General features: G+C 29.1%; 3 protein-coding genes across 3 annotated transcripts; 2 read left to right on the forward strand and 1 right to left on the reverse strand.

The window, feature by feature from the left end:
- Positions 1–138: 138 nt before the first annotated feature.
- LOC116773651 (pre-mRNA-splicing factor 38) lies at positions 139–1,721 on the forward strand. Its single transcript, XM_032666146.2, has 2 exons — positions 139–827; positions 1,491–1,721. Exons 1-2 carry the CDS (start codon positions 166–168, stop codon positions 1,690–1,692), a joined length of 864 nt encoding a protein of 287 aa, XP_032522037.1. The 5' UTR covers positions 139–165; the 3' UTR covers positions 1,693–1,721.
- Positions 1,722–2,331: 610 nt separating this feature from the next.
- LOC116773602 (protein SAND) lies at positions 2,332–7,576 on the reverse strand. The gene is made up of 6 exons (XM_032666084.2): positions 7,191–7,576; positions 6,096–6,250; positions 5,461–5,661; positions 4,542–4,961; positions 3,851–4,325; positions 2,332–3,346 (listed from the first exon to the last, which is right to left on the reverse strand). Exons 1-6 carry the CDS (start codon positions 7,455–7,457, stop codon positions 3,206–3,208), a joined length of 1,659 nt encoding a protein of 552 aa, XP_032521975.2. The 5' UTR covers positions 7,458–7,576; the 3' UTR covers positions 2,332–3,205.
- Positions 7,577–19,601: 12,025 nt separating this feature from the next.
- On the forward strand, positions 19,602–21,864 carry LOC116773712 (probable chitinase 2). Its single transcript, XM_032666219.2, has 7 exons — positions 19,602–19,722; positions 19,821–20,003; positions 20,082–20,182; positions 20,323–20,588; positions 20,657–20,796; positions 20,898–21,052; positions 21,277–21,864. The coding sequence occupies exons 1-7, from the start codon at positions 19,659–19,661 to the stop codon at positions 21,538–21,540; spliced, it is 1,173 nt and encodes a 390-aa protein (XP_032522110.2). The 5' UTR covers positions 19,602–19,658; the 3' UTR covers positions 21,541–21,864.
- The last annotated feature ends 4,886 nt before the right edge of the window (positions 21,865–26,750 follow it).

Raw genomic sequence — 26,750 nt, forward strand, 5'->3', positions numbered from 1 at the left:
ATTACACAATGAAATTGTTCAAGTGATGAATTTTAAGTATTAAGTAAAATAATATTGTTTGTCTTTATTTTTTATTACATTATTATATATGTTTAGGGATGTAGAAGTCGGATAATTAGCTTATGTCAATTTGTCATTTTCACAAATGTCAATTGTCAACTCAATATGGCTAACCGTACTGTAAAGGACGCGAAATCAATTCGCGGTACAAATCCCCAATATTTAATAGAAAAAATCATAAGATCTCGTATATACGACTCTAAATACTGGAAGGAAGAATGTTTTGCCTTAACTGCAGAGCTGCTCGTCGACAAAGCTATGGAGCTGCGATATATCGGAGGAGTGCACGGTGGTTTTATTTATCCAACGCCTTTTTTATGTTTAGTTCTGAAAATGCTACAGATACAACCTGAAAAAGATATTGTAGTTGAATTTATTAAAAATGAAGAGTTTAAATATGTTCGTGCTTTGGGCGCGTTCTATATGAGGATAACCGGTTCATCACTTGATTGTTACAAATATTTGGAGCCACTTTACAACGACAATAGGAAGTTAAGGCGCCAAAACCGCGAGGGTCAGTTTGAAATAGTTCATGTTGATGAGTTCATTGACGAATTACTTCGGGAGGAACGCTTGTGTGATGTGATTTTGCCAAGAATACAGAAACGGCATATATTAGAAGAAAACAATGAATTAGAACCTAAAATATCCGCTCTTGATGACGATTTGGACGAAGAGATGCCATCAGACGAGGAGCCTGTGGATGTTGAAGCCAAAGAAAATAAAAGGGATAAAGATAGACGGGACAGGGATAGAAGAAGAGACAGGTTGGTTTTCATCAGGTTTACAGCAAATACTACTTTTATCCTTTATAACCTTATTATTGTCTCCACTATTAGCATTAGACAAGAAAACCGACCTAGTTAATATCATATAATTCACTGCAATTTTACATTATGTAGTAAAAAATTGTTTTTGTACAAAATTTTAGCAAAACTGCATATAGCCATGCTATGTTAATTGTTCAGTATAGATTATGAATGTCAATACTATGGGTAACACATTGCCCACCATTCAAATACACATTAACTGCACTATTATGAATCTTTTGTGTGTTATAAATTCTGTCTTCTAATTTTTTTTGTAATGACCTATATATGTAGTGTTCAGTACGAAAATCAACTTCCATAATTATAATTTTGTTTATTTTTTATTGTAAATAATGCAATCATTCGCAGTATATTAATGATATATCGCTGAAAAATAATGGTATTAATCTTATTCATGTTTTAATGCAACCAATTTATTGTAATTTTTTTGTTAAAAAAAAATGTTGAAAAAAAAACATACCGTTTATTTAAAATCATGATGTAGTAAGTAACCTCAAAATGATATCTGTTTTTCATTTAATACAAATTAACTTTACTAAATAATGTGCTATCTATTACTATAGTGATAATAATTATTAACAATCCAATTAATTTTAATAGGTCTCGTGATCGCGATCGCCGTGATAAGGATCGCAAAAGGGATCGCTCTAGAAGTAGAGACAGAGAACGGAGGCGAGAACGAGAGAGAGAAAGAGATAGAGAACGCGAAAGAGAAAGAGAACGTGCTCGAGATCGCGACAGAGAAAAGGATAGAAGAGATCGTCACGACACAGACAGAAGAAGAGACAGAGGGAGATATTAGTAATATAATAAATTGTTTTAAAACATCCAGTTTCATTTTTGTATTGTAAGGAGATAAACTATGATAATACCCTATTTTTATATGGATTAAATAGTTAAGCCCAGTATACCAATGAGAAACAACTATTGCTACGTCTATTGCTATTGTTACTGTAGCACGCACTGCAATGAATGAATGCAATGAATTAGGAATCAAGTTTTAATAGTATAACAAAACATTTTAATTGAGAAGTTCTTCCTTTTTGAAGACGGTAAAAAAGTTGCTGACATTAATACTCATGAAATAACATACCTATAAATGGAAGTCCTGTCAAAATCAGTCCAGCCATTAAGTCTTTCCGAGATTATCAAAATAAAATGTCTTATAAATAAGAAATTTTTAAAATAGGTTTTATGTTGGAAAAATCAAAAAGAAAATTTGCTTTTTTACATTTTTCTAAACTTTTAATGTTGGTAATGTGTTTATGTTTTCCATGAATGCTTTAAACTCTGCGTCTACGTTTTTGTCTAAAGCATACATTTTGTATTTACTGCATTTCAACTTGCAACATGTTAGGTATCATAATTTTTCTCAATAAAACAAACTTACTGATAGCAACATATTTCAATTGATTAAAGAAATTTTATAATAAAACTATACTTTATTGCTAATTTTATTTACAGAAACATTTTGTTAAAAATCTCAATATACATATATTTTTATCTACATTTTTTGTATATAAATTGAAACAAAATTAAAAATAAATTCATGACCATATAAACAAATCATTCACATTTTAAAATTTTATAAAAAACATCATCTTAATTGAAATATAAACAAAAAAGGCTAAGGTTATAAATAGATTAATTATTACATAATTTATTTAGTACACATTTCATTATTACCTCATTGAGACAAATTTCGATATCAAAATATATGAATGATTTTTCTCTAAAATAACATAGACTTGGCCAATTGTATGGAATACTTTTTTAAATTATATCACCTAACTATATTTTTATTACCATTAAAAACTAGATCACAGACAGCGAAAGGAATTAAAGTATAGTTAATAATTTATTTGCATATATAAATAACACAGATTTATAGCTAACAATATACATATATGATATTTTCATTGGTTTAAATGAAGTGATAATATTAATTTTGAGAATATTTTTTATCTACATCCTAACATTTTAATATAATCTGTATTATGCTTAATCTGTGAGTGACCTGTTTTACTAATAATAATTATGTTCAGAAATATTATAATTTTTTGTTTATGATATAATAAAATCGCATCTTTTTGAGTCTTACGCTATTAAAATTTATATGGACATATAGGACAAGGGCACAACAAAATCCCAGATCATTAAGTAATATCAATGTACGAATACATTAGTACTTCAGCCAAATTAGATCTATCATACAATTTGGCAAACAAATACAATTCAGTCATTGTTCACAATCAATTATCATTACTGTGTCTGCTCATAGTATTTTTTATTATACTACTGAGAGTTAGTTTTGGCTAGAACGTTGGTGCATTCATTATAAATATCCTTTCTTCTTCCCTCTTAATCCAATGTAGAAGACGGTCTATCGCTCTAATTGCTTGGTCTTTTTCCATCAGGGCATCAAATGTAACATATAATTCAAAGCCGTTTGTTATCTGTGAAACGATTTTAATCTGTTATTTTATTTACCAATTTTTATGTATAGTTATATTTTTAACAATAAACTGGTGTTGAACTAATACTTAAATATTATGTAAAAAATCTTCAAATAGTGTCTGTGAATGGTTTCATTCTATATTTAAACTTTATTTTATATGCCAGATATAACTAACTGTTTTATAATTATTTATACTAGCTTGTGCCTACAACTTCATCCATATAGAACTACAGATTTAGATTAAGGGAGAAATTAATAATATTCACTGGAACAAAATAAATATAGGGAACAACTGGCACTGCTTGTGACTTGAAGTAAAATAAATTAAATAAGCTATTTCTAAGGGAACTTCATAGAAGGATTTTTAAATAAATTATAATCATAAATATACACTATCATCACTGGAAAGTTTCATCAATATGTGTTCAGTATTGTGGAAGATTAATAAACATCTATAAAACCTCCTAGACTTCGCATTTATAATATTAGTAGAACAACTTACCCATGCCAAAATAGTATCGTCTGAATTCGACCTGAAAATTAATTTCGCTGGCGTTGATGTACAATGTATTTGACTACAGAACTTCCTATACTTCCTAACATGCTCTATATCAGATAACTTGGTAATTTTCTTCTCCATAATATCACCACCTTCCTTATGTCTAAGTCTATAATCCTGTAATTTATCCAGACATATGGGATCCGATGTGAAAAGTTGGGCTGTTGACTTGCATTTGTACATGAAATGCCTAATTTCTGGTATACCAATATGTTTGAGAGGATTTGTTGTGGGTAGTTCCTTATTTCTGTTCAATGCGTCGTTAATAGCAACCAAACAGTTGGAACGTCTCAATTTGTCTGCAATCGTATGTTTTGCTTGAGATAATGGGAAAAAAGCGTCTCTTTGGACGGTTAAAAGTAAGAGGCAAGCTTGGCAATCTTCGGAAATATATGATACATGCCCATGCAGGAAGCCACTGTAAAGAAATACATAATATAATATTAAGCATGTATATTAATAAATCGATTTAATAGTAATATTGTAAATTCTAATTTAATTCCATATACTTTGGTAAGTTTATATGCGAGGAGGTACATTTTAAGCACAATAATTTATATATACGCTTAGACAAACTATCCAATAAAATATCGAATTATATAAGGCCTTATTTAAGATTTAAAAAAAAACTTACGTAGCATCAAATTTCGGCAAACAAATGGGCGTCCAACTCTCAGCTGTTTTAAACGATTCCGAGCTTCTAACGAGATTGAACAACAGATGTATGTCGGACGGATGCAAAGTGTACTTCTTCATTCTGACAAGAGTTATCAGCTGGTTACCAGCTAGTAATATAGCGAATACCAAATCTCTTATTTTATTACATGTAGATGTTATGGCATTCGTGATATTTTCCCTTGATTTCTCTGGTAGTGGCAGACATCTGACTGCACCGAGGAGAAACGCCGGATCTTTCTCCATGAATATCAACAAATGATCTATCAATCTTTCAGCGCCAGACAGGAGACGTCGTAGATCGTAGTTACGCCGCTGTTCGAATATTCTGTTCAGCTGTGTCAGTGTTAGCACTGATACTATTTGGTTGAAGGCATATCTGGCAAAAAAAAATTAATTGTATTATACTATCATAATAAAAGTAATTAATAACACTAGAGGTTTTTAAACGCAATGCGGAATAAACTTTTTTATTTATAGCAAGCAATGCTACAAAAGTACTGATAATTTTTTTAAGTTTATGCAAAACTGTACTATTCTAAAGGAATTAATTAAGGAGCTTTCTAGTGATAGGTATATTGTAACCGATACTATGTACACATATATGAGAATATCTTAGTTACTTCATAATAAAAAGGTACTAGATGGATTTAAATACTTTTGTTTTAAATAAAGTCTGGATTAATAAATAAAGGACTTCTTAATTTATTTGGAAATTGGTGATCAAAATCAATGATAAAATTTTGTCACCTGTACTAATTGTTTTTTTCATGTTTTATGTTGGATAAAAAATCACATGTATTCCGCTGTTTAGGACCAAACTTCGATTTTTTTTTATAAAATCATTAATAAGTATATGAATTCGGGCATATTCTTACGTTAGTTGCATGACAAGCTGTGTCTCACTTTCATTGGATTTAGAAACAGCAACCAGTATTAAAGGTCCTTTCATTAAAAATACTACTTTACAATCCTTAGTGCTGATCGATCTCAATATATCTTGGTTCTGTTCTTCAACCACACTAACTAGAGCTTGGATAACTCCACATAGTCCAGCTAATTTGTCTTCATTGCCATATCTGTGAAATTAGTATCATATAAATATCGAAATGATTAGTACTGAAAAAAAATGTTTTCTCTTTCTTTCTCTTATAATTTTAATTTGCATACTTTTATGGATTATCTGAAGCTATTGCTAGAATGCCTCAAGTTACTTAAGGCATTTCCACATCAGTACCCTGCTTCAGTAAGGAAGGTACCAAACTCTCCCAAAAGAAGTTTACCCTACACAACCTTTTATTTGTTGCAATAATTTGATTTACATAATATTTTATTTGAGTCTGTACTTAATCTACTTTCACATCTTAGAGGTTATATATATATTAAGAACTCTTTATACCAAATTAATAATGAAGAATATAGATTTTTTTACCAGATATATTATTAAAGGTCCTATGTATAGCACTAAATTATTAGAAGTCAATATAAATAACTCAAGTATTAAATTTATTACCTTGAGTAAATAGGTTTACCGGCTGAGCTTAAAATAAATACATGTTTTTCTTTGTTAACAAGTTCTGGTGAATGAAGATAATCATCCTTATCATCGGCTTCATCACCATTTTGTTCTAGAAGATTAGATGAACTTGTAGATGCTGATATTGATTCCTGAAAATATAATTTTTTTTTACATTTAATATAATCCAATATAGTGGCAACAATGAAGTACTTGATCCAGTAATCATATACCAAAAATGAGGAAAAAAATTTTTTTAGAAAAGGATTGTAATTGACTGTTATTAAAAGACACTCTTACACTGCTGGGATATGAATAATAGCTAAGAATAAACATGAGGACACTGGCTTTTAAATGAAAAAAAAAGCAAAATCTGGTCATCTGTTACAGAATTATGGTACCACAGGATTTATGCACAAAGACATCATCAGACTTACAATACCCCGCTTTAAGCATTGTGTGTTGACAATTATAGTTTAATGATTTAAGTAATTAATTCTTTATGAAAAAAAGTACATTTTTAAATTTTATATTCATAAAAATTTATGATTTTTTTAATGTATTTTAAATAAAATTTAAATCAGAAGAGTTATTCTGTAAAAATTTAGTCTTTTAATGTGTTATAGAAAATTTTGTACACTATGTAATATAGCAATTTAAAAATGTAATGATTGCTAAAAAAAGTCCATATCTTCATATTTTTTAAAGAACTGATCTAGGCCTTGTACATTTAATGCTTGACATGTTACATGGCTATCAGCAATTATGTGAATTTTATGATCAATTGTTATTTTTATTTTTATTAAAGTGGAAAATATGTATTGAGGTTTATAGATTATATAAAAACCATGATCATTATTAACATTAGTATATATGTTTTACAGTTGTTATGTTTAAAGAAAAGGATATTTTAAGTAAATTATTTTCTACATTTGTATAATATTGTCAAAATTAAAATCCACCCACATTCAGATCCACCTTGAGATTAGTTTATGCAGTTATATTTTTACAAGTGACATTTTATTTTTGCCACATTATATTTAGTGCGTAATAAAGATAATAAAAAAGATTAAAAAATATGTCAAAACTTACATCTTTACTCTGTAAATTATCACTGGATTTAGTCCCGTGTAACTGCGAACATTCACCAATCTCACTTTGAATTTCACTTATTGTGCTTGATTTTGCTGTGAGAATATTACGTTCCTGAAGGTTTGGAGTCAACTCGGATGCAAATTCCTCAAACGAATCCTCAGGATTCAGGATGGAATCACTGCAAGCACCTGGTTCGAGATCATCCCCTAAATTACCCGCTACCTTATCTCCGTCGGGTACACTATCCTTGGACGTTGATGCCATGTTTTTGATTTTTAATTAAGTTTATTTTTATAATGTTAATATATTTCTTTGATAATAATTTAACAGTAATAGAAATCAGTTCTGCCGTAGCATCAAACTTTTTTTAGGAAAATTGAAATGACATTAACAGTAGCTGCATTTGTCATATTTGACAGCGGGAGACACAATTGTCACTGACAAGACAAGGAAACATTACTATTGGTTATCGTTTAAAAAAGGCATCACTTAAATAATGTATTTAAGATTAGTTCCAGTTTTAAACCTCAATTGAAAGTAATAAATAGGAATGAAAAAATATAGACAAAATAGACGTCATTTGAAAGAAAACATAAGTCCTATAAAAAAAAAGATATCTATTTTTATTGTATCAAAGACAACATACTTAATACATTAAAAATAGAGTGCAAATAAAATTGATTCAAATATAATTATTACATAAATACATACAGTGGAATTTAAGAATAGAATATAACAACTTACCATATATCTTTATTAAAGGAAGAAAACAAAGAGTTAAATATTAATTGCTAACGCTATATTTTGAAAATTTATTACTTATCATATTTTAATTGTTCTGAAGTAAAAAATAATCTTATTTAATTTGTTAATATTTTTTATGGTGTGCCTTAAATGAAATTTCAGTTGACCATAATTATTTCAAAATTTAAGCACCTGTTAAGTGTTAGCTTCATTATACAGTATAATTTATACTTGACAACATCATTAGAAAGAGTGAATGGTTTATTTGCCTTATTCACGAAAGGCGGGTCCGAAGGGCAGCGAGGTGGTACATGTCATGACCATCAAAAGAATCTCTTGAAAAAGAAAAATCTTAGGTTAATACGTTATTAAAGATTCGGGAAATTTTGGAAAGAGACAATCGTCGCAAGAAATGGCTTAAATACTTGGCACTCTGGCATCCTAGTTCAGTTCAGAAATGAGAATTTTTTTATTGCCGGGAATTGTTGTATCTTTATATGGTGTTACGTTTAACGTTTAATTTTAATAACACCAACCGACACATTTTCATCTCGTCTGTCCGCGATCACCATTGCTGTAAACTTTAAAGCAATGGTTATTTACAGTGTAAAGTAACGGAAATGTCGGGAGTATGTAGTTATAAAATAAGAAAAAACGTGTAGTATATCCGAAAATCTTAGTTTTTATTTAAATAAATACATGCGAAAATCTTAGATATCATTATTTGAATATTACTTCCCAAAGATACCCAAATTGCGACGAAAAATGTTTTTGGGATTTTATTGGAACTGGATATTTTACGTCCGAAAGCGACTATTCTTGATTCACTTAATCTATACGGTCGATTGAGTCATTCTGTCGTCTATTTAAAAAAAGCAGCCAGGTTCAGAAGCTTAGAGAGCACAGTTCTCTAAGCTTTCCGCTTGAGGTACCCATCAGATAAATCAATTTTATTTAGAGTTAATGACAACAATATTTTACGTAATTTCATAGCGTTGGGAAGAAAATTGCATTCTTTTGATAATATTGTAAACCAATATTTTAATAGCTACGTAAAATTATACTATCGGATTATACAATTTTGAATATAAATCTGAAGCTTCGATAAATTCGCAGTAATTGTAATCTCAGGAAAGCGAGAAGAAAGTCATATAAAACGGGTTAAAATCAAAACTGTAATCCGATATACTTTTGATTGCTACTTCAGTCACGCCACGCTTTGTAGATACATTTTTTCAGTCTTTTGTCTTGATAACAAGAGGAATGTCTGACGATACTTTAATGTTTTAAAATCTAGTAAAAGGATGATATTTTAGTGGAAATATAGATGACGTCACCAGACAATATCAATATCTTTGATATGTTCTATAGATATTCCTTTAAATCTTGGAAAAATAAATAGGTATGTCATTTGAAATGAAACTATCTAATCATTATCGTACAAATAATTGGTCTATGGGTATAGATAAAATTTTGTAAGTATAGAGGAATAATACAAAGCCCTATACCCCAGGTAGCTTTTTTTTTATTGAGGATGTTCTAAACTCTGAAAGATATTATATCTATGTTTGCACCAATTTATCTCGTTTAAGCCAGTCGGACGAGCTGTAGTTCTTCGGCTAGTTATATCTATTTAGATTCTACGAACGAGTTTCGTGTGGAGTGTCTAAATTTAAAGTATTCCTATGAGTTGAAACCTCTTAGCATTCAATGGATTCACTGTGCGGGTGCCGGATCCATCGCGTTGCAGGGAGTTGAGCTTCAACAGTGCCTAGGACTTGCGACCCAGGTGTAGGCTTAAGGGGCCCCTATCTAACGCGCGTTAAACGTTCACCTCCACCGTCCAAGCTCTACTGTCTACCTAACCAAATTTGAAAAGAACCTACTAGGGCTGCCTTCGAAGTACGTTCCAAGAATGAATTGATATTAGTTCTGGACAGGCCCAAGTATTTTAGTAGGTTGTAGAGAGATATAATCGTTATACCTTTTGCCACTTCAACCCTGTACAAATTGAGAACGAACCTATTTCGAGTGAGTTTTTTAGTGAACACGTAATATTTATTGACCTTGGTGGCATGGTTTTTGGGGATGTTGGTTTCCCAAGGAACCGTAAGCTCTATTAATATTTCTATGAACTCATCCTTAATGTTTATCTTTTTTTTTAAATAAAATAGATATTAATTTTTTTTATACGTTTATAGTTCCTAAATACATTAGGAAATAAGGGATTTTAATTCTTAAAGAAAGTAGATAGAAGTTGTAATAAGAATGTTATATAAATAATAATAAAAGGAAATTGAATAAAATTGTTTTAAAAAGGTCCTTATATTTTTAGAAAAATGTTAGAATTCCGACGTTTTAGTTTCTCGATTCCTTTACAGCAAGTTCAAGCAAGTGGTCACAGTTGCTCGCAACGAAACGAAACGTCGGGGTGAGGTATGTTTAAAATAATAAAAGACGCTTAGTATCACTTAGTTTCATTTCAAAGAAAGTCGTATTAGTCAAACTATTTGTAACTCAAGAACACCTCTTCCGATTTGGTTGAAAATTGGTGGGGCGATAATTTAGAACCAGGAGATTGACTTAGGATTTTTCATCCTGTTGGACCGAAAAAGAAAAAAAGCATTAATTTTTAATATTAAAGTACTTCATTTGTTTCGTAACTATAGGATACTTAGATATAAAAAAGAATTGCTTGCCAGCCTTTCAAATGTATAACTTATAAAAATTAAAATCATTATCTATATTTTGTCTGTTTTATCTATTAAATACTTTTAATATATTAATACCTGATTATATGAAGCGCAACAGACGCTTTGTCTTGTTTAATTAACGATGCATTAGTCAGATTTCAATTATGGATAGACATTGTCAATACTACCTATAATTTAATAATAAAAGGATTAGTTAAATATATTACACAATAAATGAAACTAGTGTTATTCGGATTTACTACGCGGATTTTATTATTTACCACATTTGTGACCACACACACACTTCGTCTGCCCGTGATCACGGTTGCTGCAAAGTAACCGAAACGTCGGGATTATGTAGTTTTTAAATAATAAAATCCGCGTAGTAAATCCGAATAATACTAGTTTCATTTAAATGAATACTCGCGAAAATCTTAGATCTCATTATATTACACAATGTTGTTAAAGTCATTAAAATTTGTATTAGATATTCAATGTAGAGCAACCAATTTTTTATTAATCTTTTTATTCAGGAAGTCGTACTTATTATTCTTAAATTTTATATAACTATTCTGAGTTTTATAATAAACAAACCTTTACAAAACAAAGTAGCATATATTTCTATGGTTAATAATCCACAATTATATAAAGATATAAAAGTTTGAAAATACGTAACGTATTTTAAAGACCTATTATTTTTAGATACAAGTTTGTATTTAACCGACTCATGTATGATATTTTTTAAATGATTTTATAATATCATTAGTATTTTTAGAGCAGAATTTTCTAGAAATTAAAGCCAGTGTCTGGATTTCGATACAACACATCATCAACGTAGTTTTATGTTATTAAACCTGATGTAATGAGGCGTCATTGCTTATTATAAATACAAATTTAATATCTAGTCTACGTAAATATAAACCCAACAAACTGTTTCAGTTGTTATTACCAATGTCTTTTTACTGGTCCAAATTTTTGAAAATTTCCATTGAAGATTGCGGTATAAGCCGGTGCCTGTTTTAAAAATATTACATGAAAATCCATCAAATATATTTCTGTAAATAGAAAATATCTAAAGTTGGAATTAGGTTTAAATTTTTGATTATTGAAATACATAATTGAAAAGTTAACAGGTTGTAAAGCATCTAATAGAAATTAAAATCATTTACCAATTAAAAATAATAATAATAATTTGTTTCCATTACATTTCTGAACGAATTTTGAGAATCCAAAAAAAATATTTCACTGAGATGTGGCTTCATCACAAGTCATATAAAGGTAATGATTTTTAATATAATATATTGGTACTATTGAATTAAATTCTAACTTCACTTATCCCTAACAAATTTTATATAAAAGTAAATAAAAGGAAAATCAACAGCTAATCTCGAATTAGAAAAAGTGGTTGGAAGTAAAACTTAGAACCTATATGTTATGATATCATTGACTTGCTATAATTATCATTTTAAACAATTCCGCTGTTGCCATCAGCCATTTCTACAGCCAGTAGCCAATCCAATACCAATTAGTTGCGTTATGTGGTGGAGAGCCTTACAAAGCCTCGCCAACGCATAATCAGACGAGCAATCATGAAACCTGTAACAATTGAATATAATTGTCTATCTAGCAAAGAACTATCTAGAACGATCAAATAAACACTATATAATATAATATATTTATTCACTAGATATCAAACGAAACCGAAGCAATAGATTATTTATTATGTTATTGTACACAACCAATAAATCAAATTTGATATTATGTCTATGTACAAGAGTAATAAAGTTTCAATAAAGCCAAAAAAGCAGCAATTTTCCATGGAACAAATAAATCAATCATTCGACGCCAATGGATGCCATCATTCTTTTGTGCCATTCCCGCCAATAGCGTTCTGGTATGAACTATTATAACGGATATACTATTGAAAATATTAAAAAAATAATAAAACAATATTATAAAATAAATTCATTACTCTTTCATTTTAAATCAATAAAGTATAATTTAATTAGATGTATTTAGGTTTAATTCATTTTATTTGATATTTGACTAATTAATAACATTATAATTTCGAATAATATCAATAAATTAAAGCGCTGCTAAGGTTCTATGTTCATTAAATCGTCGAATTCTATAAAATTTTTATTCGGAAAGGATTAAAGCATTTTCATAATTCGTTAGGAAATCTTTAAAACGGTTTAATTCAGGAGTGGCTCAGTTCCACCTCGACACATAAATTCTTGGAAAGTTTTAGCATTTGCATGAATAATTACAGTTGAGTCGTTTTGCCTTTTAATTTAAATTTTGAAGTCGACTCTCTTATTCGACAAAAAGTAATTCCCTTAACATTTGTACATGTTCGAAGTGGGTCGTTATTGCGGTTTATTTTATCATTGATCAAATTTAAAATGTTATACATTTACAGATTAATTTACAATACTTATGCGTTGTATAAGTTGTATACTTTATATAAGTTGTACACGTCAGTAAACAGAAAAACTTTTAACGTAATATGGAACAAAATTGACCGATACAATGCCATGGACGCCACGCCGTAAACTTGTACCTAGTATAAGGTATAAAAATATAGGAAGCGTGTACATGCTTCACAGAGATTTAAAATTTAGTCTATTTTAAATGAAATTTCGAGTAAAAGTTCAGAAATTAAACCGATATAATCCAGTAAATAACCAAAAATCTAGATTTAAATGTTTATTAATGGTACTTATAAAATTTAGAAATAAAAAATAAATTTTTAAATTCATTAGATTGAGTTACTGAGTGTATCTAAATGGCTTGCAGTGCTTGGTGTAAGTTAGCTCAATGTTATTTAGGCTAGAAAGCTCGTTATGACTTTCAACTCCTATGAAAGCCGTAACGAGAAAAACTCTAGCACTCGTAATTGAAAATTATAAAGGAATAACTGGAATTATAACCTTAATTATCAAAAGACTCTTCTCATGTTTGCGTAATTATTTTTTATTATACTTCCATATGTACTGTTACGGTATGCCTTGTAAAAAATGATAAAAAAAGTTTAAAAAATCCTTCAAGTTATTTTAGTTCTTATTTAAGTGTTACAATTTTTTTTTAATTGGTCGTTAGGAAAGGAGGTTCACTAGAATAAGTTTGTACGACTTACACAAAAAAAATATTGTGCAGCCATTATGTATGTATGTAACTAGCCTTATAGAGAACACTAATATTATTGAGGACAAAGTTTAGTCTTATACTCAGGCCTTCGATTCCCTCGAGTTTACTCTATGAAGCCCAACTAGTATCGATTAAATCTAAGTCTCTCTAATAGAACATTCTAGAAAGTTAGTACTTTTACTACACCTATTCTAATCAGTTATTATATCAACATAGAGGTTAGCGATTTTATCTAATAATTATATTTATGTAAGTATACTTAAAGATATATTTGTTTACTATTCTGTAATATATATTTTTTTAAAAACGTCTTTCAAGTATCATAATAACGTGAATGCTGTAAAAATATACATAATGGCCATTTTTTGCTGTAATATTATTAAAGAGAATATGTTTTTATGAATTGATCATCGATATAAATTTTGTATCAAAAATACGACGCATAACGTAAAATTTCCCTGCGCAATATTTACTTTACAAGAGAAGCTTGATGCTTAACTAGGTAAGGTGCACAAATCAAATAAACGGCTCGAGAGGCAAACATTTCTACTATATTTTGAGAAAATCCGGAAAATATTCTGATAGAATGCCAGAGCAGGGAAAGGAAATATAAGTAGAAGTAATATTTCTGTACCTTAATAGGTTGTATAATATATTTTCTTAAATATTTATTACTTGACATACATTAATATATGTACATTAATTTTATATATTAAGTTAACTTCATTGTTACTCCGATTTTTGGTATTATGTTTTGTACATGAAAAAAGCGAAACGCATATACCTATTGTCAAAAAATTCGATACGAATATTTAAAACAACAAATGCTAACCGAAGTTCATAGCTCACTCGGCTCTCAATAAAACTAAACCCAACCGGTTTTATCCGGTTTCCTGTAGTTCTATCTAGATTCGTTTATGTCCACGTGGCATGTGACACAATCGTTATTTTATTTGCGCCTGTCAGTTAGTACGAAACTAACTGGAATAACATAAAATGCACTATCCATTTTATTTCCTGTATTTTGATAGTTTTTAGGGGTTTGATAGTTTTTATATTTTCGATTAATTACTTTCTCTTCATAAAATAAATAAATTATTATGCTTTATTTACATTTTTGTGACTGAGTTAACGTCTATCTAATTCTTATAACCAAAGATAGATATACTTCCCCATTTTTTATGAAAAGTGAAATGAAAATGAAAAGTATACAATAAGAAATATATTCTTTAATTAATATTTATTTAAGTATAACCCCCGTAGTTGCGGTCAAAAAAGTTCATTTATCATACCCAGCCTCTCGAAAAAGGTCCAAGAACATTAACGGCCTTTAAATTAACAATCTTGATATTATTATGAGGTAATGGATCTTTAACCGCTACTTTATCAAAAGTTGCGATTTTATATAATAAAAGGTTAGATTTGTTGCCCAACTAGTTTAGTTTCTTTGTTAAACAGTATGAGTTAAAATTATTGAGACAAATTATTATAATAACAATGGACGATGAATGAGCTGCTAATCTTGTGTTCATAATAGACTTCGCCCGTGATTATTATGTAAAATGTAGCATAAATTAGGATTTTCTTTTAATTTCCATGAGACTAGGCAGAATTCTAAATCATCATTTTAAGGCCGTCGAATAAAGTTCCCTCCCGGTAAAGCTGTCAGAGCCATTAGAGCTAACAGAAATAGTCAAGTCGAAAATAAAAAAATTGTGGAATAGAGTCAATATAGGTGAATATTTAATTAATAATGCTGCTGTCGTAGTACGATTTTATAAATCCCTATCATCTAAATTCTAAACACACCATTGTCAATGTTTAACATCAGAAATATTTCAGATTGCTCGACTAGTTTAGCAACTGGTAATCTTATTGGGAACATTTCGACTTACTGGTACATTGTTTAGAGACACTACTGAACAATATATCTCTCGTAAAATATTTGAGGGCCCTCACGCAATCTGTGTCCCTCCTGCCAGAATAATAAGAGGGAACCAGATGTCTTATTCGAATCCTCGTTTCGCATTATTTGGACAGCCTTTTTATATTTCATAAATGAAAGATGAAAGTCTCAATGCGTCCGTTACCATAAAATATGTGTTGAAGTTTTATAATATTCTCATTTTAAAAAGACAAATTAATTTTCTTCAGTGATTATTTCATTCGATTAACATTGTTTTGTTGTGTTACAAATTATACACCCGGGACTTAATCCTGTCCAAATATGTTTTGAGATATGAAATTTTACGAGTATTTGAACACTTTAAAAGACCATTCGATCGTTATCGCAGAATCCGAAAGATAGCGGATAAAGAGAATTTTACGTAAGATAATAAACAAATGGCATGTTAAAAACCTTATTCGATAATGAAACTCGTGAAAAGTCGTCGTCGTAAATAATATTATATTTTACATAGATGTCTTAAAATAACAAGTTTTCGACAACCACAAATACATGGTATATTTATTTGCATGTAGGTAAATTATGCGCTTTGGGTACAAATATCTATATCTTTTATACATATATATATATATATATATATATATATATATATATATATATATATATATATATATATGTATAAAATAAAGACAGAATTTTAGTAAAAGTGACTCAAAAATAGTAATCCTCGTAATACATTTTATTACATAAGTGTTCTACAAAGAAATGTTATATTTGAATTAATTGTAGCGTTAGTATGTTTTATCATTATAAGTACGACTGACATAACAAGGGTAAGAATATTTCTCTTACACCCCTTAAGCCCTTTTCTTTTACTTACTTTCCCATTTTATCCTGAAAGTTTAATAGAACCGTAAGATCCTTAAAGTTTTACAAAATTATAAATATATGTATATATGTCAATAGTTCGTTGGGGTTTTTTATAAAAGTATGAGGACTTACAAAAATCACTACAGCGAAAATTGTTAAGTATCCACAACCTTTTTCTATGTTACTTACGATAGCATAAAATATCCGTAAAGTTTAAGCAATCAGAATTGGCTAACAAAAAATACGAGCAATATAATATTGCCTTAAACTTCGACCTCGTCGTAATATTTTTCGAGTTACTTTCACCCTTTTGAGGATGTTATAAGCCGGGATTTGGCTTAAGTCGCCCTCAGAACGGATGTACGTGAGGCCTTCGCTCGTTATTAATACGTGGTGACAACAAGTGTTGGGTATAAAAGATTAAACAAAATCAATCTCCATCAGGTTGAAAAAGAAATTTAAACAAAAGTCACAGAAATGTCCCTACCATTTGTTATACTTAAGCTGAAAACAATAGCTCCAAGTTTGATTCGCAAACATAACAAGCGGGCCAGATTCGAAGTAGTGGTACTAGGTGAGCTGGAAGAGCTAAAAGTACAAGCAATACATTAACTGAAGTGACATCGCCATTGTCCCATTGCAGTTTCCGTCTGACCCGGTTGCTCACTTTATTTGTATGTTATTTTGTATTTCAATTGATACTGTTTCACAATTTTGTTGCTACATTTATAACGTGTATTGTCGATGTGTTTTAAAATTTCACGTAAAAAGTATTATTAAATATACTAGCACTTTACTCAGGACATGAATAGCGTAAAAATCAATGATTCAAATATAATTTTATAACGTTTTCTTTAAGAGAGAATAATGAGTAATTAATAAATTATAAGAAATAAAACACAACCTTTAGTGATTCACTGATGTGTTTGATTGAATTTATGTTGCATTTTTATGTATAAATAAACACATATATATACATATATATGTCGTATATAAGAGCTCTTTCTATATAATAGTTTTATCAACTGATCCATATAAAAATGTTTTTATTGCATTAATATGTATAGAATGAAGAAAATCAAAATAATGTTTCAAAAAATATTTTATGGAATTTAATAATTAGCATAAAAATAGAAACATTTCTTACTATTATTATTTGCCTAAGTATTATAACAGAGAAGAAGAAATATGTGAGACAAATGGAGAATACTTAGAATACCTAAGAATTTGGTAATTATTATTATTATTAACGGAACGAAATCTTCAGCTTTAAGTTTATATTATATGAAGAAAAAATGTAGTGATAATGATGAAAATAAAGAAATTAGTATGATCATAAAAGTAAAAATCTCTTGCGCAATAAATTTAACACCCTCTGACTGTTTTTATGGTGTTAAGTATTCTCAAAATACTGTCTTACAATACTGTCTTACAAATATAAGTGTCAAAAGATCATAGAGTAATAAATGTACAGTTATTTTTATTAGGGTTTTATAATATTATCAATAAACACGCGTACGGCCGTACCCTACTTAATCCTCTTTTACATTCATGCCACATTGAAGCACGCGAGAAAAAAATGCCATCGAAACAGTTTTATTTTGTGTTAATATCCCTATTAGGTATTAAGTCGTGACAAAAAGAAAGTCAGTTCCTGAAATATAGCTGAACCCGATGAAAGCTTTGCTACTATTTAGGTCCTTCGTAATTTTTTATTTTATTTGCATGTATGTAATTCTTTATTTGGGTATTGCAGCATAAACTTCTCCCTCCACTTGAACTAAACGTCCCACATTTTCGTCTCACTAATACTGTTATTATTGCGTTCCATTCGTAAAAAATTTAACTTACCAACTTCCACCTACACTGCGCTCAAAGAAGTTTCACTTTAAAAAACTGTTTTTTCTTCTATACTACGTTTTGTTTCATTAGAGAAGTCCAAATTTTTAATGTCAAGGTTTTATTATATTTGGCGTCCAGTACTATCGAAAATTTTGTTCACTTCAACTTCAACACTTCAACTGACAATACGAATGTATAAAATAGTTAATATTTTTAAGGTCTTCAAGGCTTACTATTTATCGCGGGACAGTTCAAGGTTAATAGTTTAATTTTGACAACGTTAATAGGTTAATTTTCACAACGCAACAGTGCAAAGTACATTACATAATTGTTTCTAAATTAATAATTTATATTAAATACTTAGAAAACTGCTTTCTAATGAAAGATAATTCATTTAATATGTTTACGATGTAATTTAAAACAAAAAAATCTGTGGAATCTCCATGCTTTCACTCACATGAATAAGCACAATTTGCAGACGTAAATTGAAACAAGTAACGGTGGTGAACGAGGCTGGACTCTCTGACTTTAATTATTCTTAGTGGTTTTATTTTACAGACATTTATTTTATCATAGACTTAGATAAATTCAAAAAGCCTTGTGACGTTTTTCGTTCAAACGTAAATATAACAGCAACCTTCATATCATACAGAAATACTTCAGCTTATCAAAATAAGTTCTGTGAATCAATTAGGCACTTGAAACTATCGAAGTATCTACAGTTATTATTTACATATATAACTATTTGTACAAAAACAACAAAAATCAAACAAATAATTTGAATCATTACTTAAAAATAGTGCATTTTTCGTGAAATCATAGGTTCCAACTACAAACAATACTTTTTGCCGAAAAAAAACTCTCAACAACTATTATTTAATTAGCACTGAACTAAATTAAAGATGTAAATTAGAACTACGAATAAAAGCTAAATGTTTTTACAACAATTATACACATTACGAAAAATTAATCGTTTTAAACAGCTTACTGATGTCAGATTGAAGTAGGGCTATCATTGGTAATGTTATTTAAAATGGAATTAAATATAACGAAAATAACACTAAATATTATAAAGGGAAGGGAAGATGGGCGTTGGTATAAACATCATAATTATTGCAATTATTAGCACTTAGCTAAAACAAGTAATTTGAATTTTGTCACACTTAACATTCTGATAAGATACCATTAGTATATAAAGGAGACAAAAACAGTAATACACAGTAGTGGACTTTGATTAATAGGTGTTTTTGCTTTGTCAAAATGAATTTTTATGTTGTATTTTCATTATCAGCTATATTATTCAGTTACACAACAGCCAAAGACAGTAAGTTTTACTTAAGCTCTTAATTAGTGTAACTTTGAACAAGTCGAAAGTTTTTTAATAAATTGAGTAATATTTTAACGATATTTTTTATAAAACAGAGGTGGTTATTTGTTACCATGGCACCTGGGCTACATACAGACCGAGCTTGGGTAAATTTGATGTGACGAACATAAATACAAATCTATGTACACATATTGTGTACGGATTTATGGGTATAAATGCAAAAGGTACAGTCGTTTCTTTGGACGCCTATTTAGATTATCCTGAAAACTGGGGTCGTGGTAAGTTTTATGGAACACTTACTTAGACGAACGTTTCGAAATATTATTTTAATTATATTATATTTTCCATCTCATCAGACAATTTGAGAAAATTTACATTACTCAAAAGGACTAATCCAAAATTAAAAGCTCTTTTGGCTGTCGGTGGTTGGAATGAAGGTTCAGCGAAATATTCTAATGTGAGAAATTTACATACTTATATTAATATTACATAAAGAAATATAGAAAATATCTTTATGTGATTAACCTAGAGGATAATTTTTAAGACACACCTTGGTCATTACATTTTTTCATTATTAACGAATAAATTTTCTAACAGATGGCTTCAAAACCGAGTCTGCGGAAAAATTTCATCACTAGCGCTATACGAATAATTCAGAAATATGGTTTTGATGGCCTTGATATCGACTGGGAGTACCCAAATGCTCGAGATAGCGTCCACGGGGAAGCTGATATTGATAACTTTACCCAACTCCTAAAAGAGTTGAGAGTGGAATTTGATAAAAATGATCTCATATTGAGCGCGGCCGTTGCTGCTGTTACTAACACTGCTGCATCATCCTACGACATAAAAGGAATCAGTCAGTAAGTTAAACAATTCACTATGCCATGAATTAATTGCTTTTATGTACATTTTTTTTTATTTTTTTCAGGTATCTGAATTTTGTGAATGTAATGGCGTATGACATAAACAATCCTACAGATAATGCGACTGGTCACAATGCTCCTGTACATGGAAATGAGAATAATCTTCAAGCTATTGATGTCATTTTAAAATATTGGATTGGGCAAGGTATAAAATATTTGATATCGCTGAATATTACATACATTATATTTATTAAAATGTTAGTCGTATCCTAAGATTCTACTTTAACCTTTCGTATTTTTTAACAGGATGTCCCCCAGAAAAGTTGGTGTTAGGGTTGCCTTTTTACGGTCATAGTTATGAGCTAGCAGATCGTGAACACTTTGATGTCGGAGATTCTTCCACTGGCCCTGGGATTGCAGGTCCTTACACGAGTCTGAAAGGAATGTTGGGATATAATGAAGTAGGTTTTGTAAAATACATGCATATTACTGTTTTTAACTTTTCGTATCAAAATCAAACTAAAAAAATATGTAAATAAACATGAATCAAAAAAGAAAATTTTAATTTAGATTATCTCATTATATTCTTCTTTATTTGTAATTAGGTGAGCTTAATTAGATATTTTATTGCAAGATATTATACCAGGTTTTATACGAATTATAAAAAAAAACCACATTGTTTCAGTTGTGCGAAAAGTTTGAAAGGGAGCTTTGGAACATTTATTATGACGATATCTCGAAAGTGCCTTATGCGGTACAAGGACGGAATTGGATTTCGTTTGACGACATTGATTCTTTGACTATTAAAATAGAATATGCCTTAAAATTCAACATATCAGGTGCTATGATCTGGTCTATAGAAACCGATGATTTTCGTGGAACTTGTTCAGACGGTAAATATCCATTGTTGCGAGCTGTAAACAGGGCCCTGAATAAATCTGAAGCTTAAACATCTGGATTTCTACCTGGATTGGGTATTTAGTGAAATAAAAAAGTAGATTTTTTTATGACGGATTTAGTATAATTTTATAATTTTTTGACAAGAGTTTGTTTGCGCTGCTGTGGGCTATCATGCTGACCCAAAAAGCTGTACGTCCTATTACTTTTGCATGTACGATGCTGGTAATAAATTAGTAGCGAAGCTGTTCAGTTGTCCCTCAAATCTTGTATGGGATCAAAAGAAACAATACTGTGATTATCTTAATAACGAGAATTGTAAAGTATGATATATTTGTTATTTTATTAAAATTTATTATTACTTTTATTTTTAAAAGTGACTTTATTTTTTTAATATTTATTTATGTGTTTAATTAAATTTTATTTAATTTTCGATCCGTTCAGTAATATATGTAAGACACTTTTTTTTTCTTCCAATTTATTTTCATGATTGTATCGTAAATTTAAACGCTTAAATACACTTAATAAACCTGTTTTTAAACAAATTTATAGATATGAAAAAAGTTACACATTATTTGTTTAAAAATTAACACTGAAAAATATTATAAATGAAGAATCATTAATTTTAAAATGAAATGAAACCCGTAGATTCATTAGTATACATTAATTTTAACTTACAACTCTTATAGTTACGATTTTAACAATCAGTGCAAAGAAACATTTAATAATATAGGATAAATACAGTCCATTTTTTTAAATTATTTTAATGATTATTTTATGCTGTTCGTTGATATGCGTAATGTTATTTATGCATAAATATTTTTATTTGTTAATAATCACACGGTTATGTTCTGATTGCTTACAAGATGATTCAATTTTAATTTGTTTCCAAACGTACCCGAAAAACCCAATTAAAACAATTCACGCAGCCACAAAACAAAATTTTATGAAAGACCTTTAATAAAATACTACAGAAGCGAAACCCTCATACATATCGCTATAAATAATTTTAATTGTTTATGTCTTGTTGAGTAATAATTCAATAAAGCAAGAATTTTTTTTTTTCATCTGATTTGCTTCGACAATAACGATTAATTTTATTGTTGGTTTGTTTTTTATAAAATAAAGTATTGGTTCTGGTTATTGGTTTATAAACAAAAAGGTAACAGTCATATTGTATTTATATATACCAATAATGTATTTGTTGCATTTTTATTTTTAACCTTATGCTTTCTGAATTACTTTTCAGTTATCATAATATTTGCAGTGATACTACAAGCAATATAATTAGTGAATAATAAGAAAACAATTTATAGAAAAAAGTGTGTTAGAATATATATCTTCAGTAACTGATGGCATTCAGACTTGATTTACTTCTTTATAACAAATAATTAAAGGGTATATTAAACCTATATATATGATAATCAGAACTATATTTAATTAATTTCTGTCTTTGCTTTTTTCCCAAACAGAGCTCATTTATGCAACTTTCACATATGCTCCACTTTTAACAAAATATTACTTCGTTTAACTAAGCGTTTGTCGACTTTTAATGACCTCAGGATCCGATTAAAACTTTGGATGTATTCGGGTCACTTCAAATGTTATCAACTATGGTTTCTGTTTACAATAATTCCATATAGTTTTTTTAGTATAAAAACTTAACAAAACTATTCTGTTTTATAAATAAAATCAAAATTCATTTTAATAAATATAAAGTTCAATATCATTTTAGCAGAATATTGTGTGAGGACCGAGTTTAATAAAATATCATTTTAATTACATCAGAAACAACTTTTTCCACAACAAATATGTTAATAAGATTCTCTTTCATTATATATATTGTTATTTTCTTTACTATTAAATAAGGCATGGCAGATAAAGCACTTGTAAGCACCAAATACGCGGAGTCTCGTGTATACATTTCTTTTTAATTTGTTATTCAAAATATATTTGTAGATAGTTTGTACTTCACATGAATTTCAAATATACTACAGCTGATTGATACCTTGATTTAGATAGTTATTTAAAATGTAGTATTTCACTATTCCTATGATAATTAACTTTTATTTATTATTTAGACCTGAAATGTTTTAAAGACTAATAAAAAAGTATGTATGTATCTTATAACTGATTACTGATATATTATATACTGATATTGCCTTTCATAATTTAGAAGGAAATTAAATGTTTCTTTTTGAGACACTTGTTTATCGGCAACCCATTTAAAAAGATTTATCTTTGTCCTTGATTATTTAATATTCTTAAAATTTATAATTAAAATTACGTCGTAACTATCGTACCTAGCAACGAGTCAATTATTGGGTGACAAACAAAGCATTGCAAATTAAACAAGATTTTTAAAAATACAATTTTGTAACTGCTATTATCGGGTGTTTTTCGTTGCAGAGAAAAATCCTAATTATTAAGCGGAAGTCAAATAAGTTTTGAAAGAGAGGCCATATCAGAGCTTGTTAATTTCTCACTTCAGGTAGAGTCCAAAATAAGCAATGATGCGTTGTCTCTAACTTTTCAGAATGTTTCATTGAAATACACTGAACGCTTTCAGTGACTAGCTATTGAGCCATCCTCTAACCTTAAGTTTGAGTGAAGCATTGACTCCAAGCCTAAGGCAGCTACAAAGAATCTTTTGTATATTTTGCAAAAACAAACAAGTACTCAACGTTGGAACATCTTCTTAGGTATTAAGTAGCGTCTCCAAAAAATGGGTCTTGTTTGGAATGCTGGTGTTATTTGCTATTTGGGCAAATGAGTAAAAAAGTTTATAGATGTCCATGAATTATAATTATTGCAGATGTGTTCCAGCCCGGGCGAATCGATGCGTTTACTTCTGTTCCATACATTAAGCAAGAGTATGGAAAAATATACCTACGTCCGTAATTCCTTTCAATAAATTTTTTTATGTTTTCAAGGTAAGAGTAAACAGGACAATTTTGGAACAGAGCGTTCACACTGGTTTATGTCGCTTCTTTCATCAGGCGGAATGCAAGTTAAATACTATGCCCTCAGTTTAGAAGAAAACGTACATTTCCATAATCATTGAGATTGTATAGACATGACAAAATTATAGTTTGTCGTCATTAAAAGTTTGTCGTCATGTCTCTGGGTGAGTGTGTGAGCTTTTGCGTTCTAGATTTTGAAGTGTATTTTCATTTGAAATAAGTAATTTGTAAGGTACTTGGGATTTAGGACAATTGCAAGTATAATCGTTAAATGACAATGACCAATTGAGGATTTTTTTACAATATTTAATAAAAATCATTTTATAAATAATTTATTAATGACCATTTATTTCCTTTTAAATGTATAAATTTATCAATAGTTTGCTATTATTTATTTGTCAAAATAGTTTTGATACTTATAAATGATAACCATTATATCCGTCCAATAAAGTAAATACAACTTGATATTTTATATTCAGTCGATCGTGAACGATTTAGGAAAACTTGTCGTCTAACCACAACTAAATGTCCAGAAATGTAACATATTGGTCAACCAGTTTAGCAACTGGTTCTCTTGTTACGAACATTTCAACATATTGGTGCATTGTTTATAGATACTGCTGGACAACATATTTCTCGTAAAATATGTGAAGCTACCAGATGTCTAATTTGAATCCTTTTTTTTTGCATTTTTTGGACAGATGTGTTTTTTATAAGTCATAATATCAAGCCCATTCGGGACCGAAAGTGTTTTCTTTATATTAACTTTCTATATTTAATATTACTTTGGGTTTACGTAAGATAATTATTTACCTGGCTTTAATCCTTAATGACATATATAGAGAATTATGTTGAAGGAGAATTTGAAGTGAATTATGCTGGATTAAAAAATCTTATCAACAAGAAAACCTTTTTGAATAGATAAATATATGAAGAAATTTTTATACCTATCTATTTTATTAATCCCTTTTTCAGTATCCACAAATTATTAAAGTGAATAAAAAATTACGGCATCTCAATAGTTTATATTGTAATTTCCACAAGAGAATACAATTTTCTCGATAAATTAAATTCTCCTTGTTTTGCGTGTATAACTCGTTAATAATTCACTCCATTTTAAACTTTATTGAGAGATAGTAGGAAATAGTGATTACCTATAGTGAAACTTGTAGTGACACAAATCTTTTTTGATGTCAAATTTTTTTTTACCGCAAATAAAACTTTATCAAACATTCGACAATAAATGTAAATTTATTACAGTGGCCTATTAATTACTGCTCTGTTAGATATCCGATATCTAAATATTATTACATTATTTTAACTAATGTACAAAGAGCTAGAAAATCTTAGTTATATTTCGTGACTGTAAAGTATGTGGAACAATGTTAACTTATGTAAATATTCCATGTAAAAGGAAGATATGAACACATGTACATTGGTCAATCGTCTATTGTATCCAGTATCCTCCAGCCATCTATCAATGCTATTGTTACTAAGCTGCATTGAAGATAGATTGTTTTTAGTCACAGTGATATTGTGTTGGGATTCATATTTAAATTTTTGATGTATTTTCTGTGTACAAACAAAATTTCAGTACAAATCTACAGATTCATAAATAATTATCCAAGCGAGATGTACGTTAAATCAACTATGCTTATCTTGGCATAATAAATGAGATGGGTATATCAATTATTGCTTGTAATTAATTGGACATGGCGTTTAAACTTTGCTTTGTAAAAGGCCTGAATGCTAAATGAGAAAATATTTAAGCCGTTTTAAAACAAATTTTTTAATCTAAACACAATTTAATCTTAGGTCAAGTACAGCCTTTTTAATGAAAAAAATCTGCTTTATCTTATTCTGCAAAAAAAAAACGTATTATGTCGATTAAAAAAACTTAACAAGTGAGAAATGTAAAGTTACTTGTACATAAATAGTATTTCGAATAAATACTTCGATGTTTTCAATTCAATTTACACACGGTTAGTAGTAATAATATATTTTTTTTATATTAACTAGTACAGTACATAATATACATATATTTTGTTACAAAATTCTATTGGCATAAATGGTTTTGAAATATTAAATAAGTAATCAGATAACGATAAGATGTACAACGAAATTTACTCCCGCTTTGATATCGTTTGAAGTATTTTTTTAATTAATTATTAAAAAAAAAAAAATTACGAGAAATATTTTTCGGATGGATAAAAAATACACCGGCTTGGACATTACAGGGGAAATATGAAATTTAATTGGGTCATCCTCTACCGGAAGCTATGAAATCCAATTAGTCTTA

The sequence above is a fragment of the Danaus plexippus genome (genome assembly GCF_018135715.1).
Source record: "Danaus plexippus chromosome 22 unlocalized genomic scaffold, MEX_DaPlex mxdp_33, whole genome shotgun sequence".
Classification (NCBI taxonomy): Eukaryota; Metazoa; Arthropoda; class Insecta; order Lepidoptera; family Nymphalidae; genus Danaus; species Danaus plexippus.

What these genes read in the sequence shown, in the direction of transcription:
- LOC116773651 (XM_032666146.2), top strand. Translation starts at nt 166, where the DNA reads ATGGCTAACCGTACTGTAAAGGACGCGAAATCAATTCGCGGTACAAAT. An exon ending in AGGGATAGAAGAAGAGACAG is followed by an intron (nt 828 to 1,490) that starts GTTGGTTTTCAT and finishes TAATTTTAATAG; the next exon opens with GTCTCGTGATCGCGATCGCC.
- LOC116773602 (XM_032666084.2), bottom strand. Translation starts at nt 7,457, where the DNA reads ATGGCATCAACGTCCAAGGATAGTGTACCCGACGGAGATAAGGTAGCG. An exon ending in ATAATTTACAGAGTAAAGAT is followed by an intron (nt 6,251 to 7,190) that starts GTAAGTTTTGAC and finishes TTATATTTTCAG; the next exon opens with GAATCAATATCAGCATCTAC. An exon ending in TTGCCGAAATTTGATGCTAC is followed by an intron (nt 4,326 to 4,541) that starts GTAAGTTTTTTT and finishes ATTTCTTTACAG; the next exon opens with TGGCTTCCTGCATGGGCATG.
- LOC116773712 (XM_032666219.2), top strand. Translation starts at nt 19,659, where the DNA reads ATGAATTTTTATGTTGTATTTTCATTATCAGCTATATTATTCAGTTAC. An exon ending in TCCTGAAAACTGGGGTCGTG is followed by an intron (nt 20,004 to 20,081) that starts GTAAGTTTTATG and finishes CCATCTCATCAG; the next exon opens with ACAATTTGAGAAAATTTACA. An exon ending in GTTCAGCGAAATATTCTAAT is followed by an intron (nt 20,183 to 20,322) that starts GTGAGAAATTTA and finishes ATTTTCTAACAG; the next exon opens with ATGGCTTCAAAACCGAGTCT.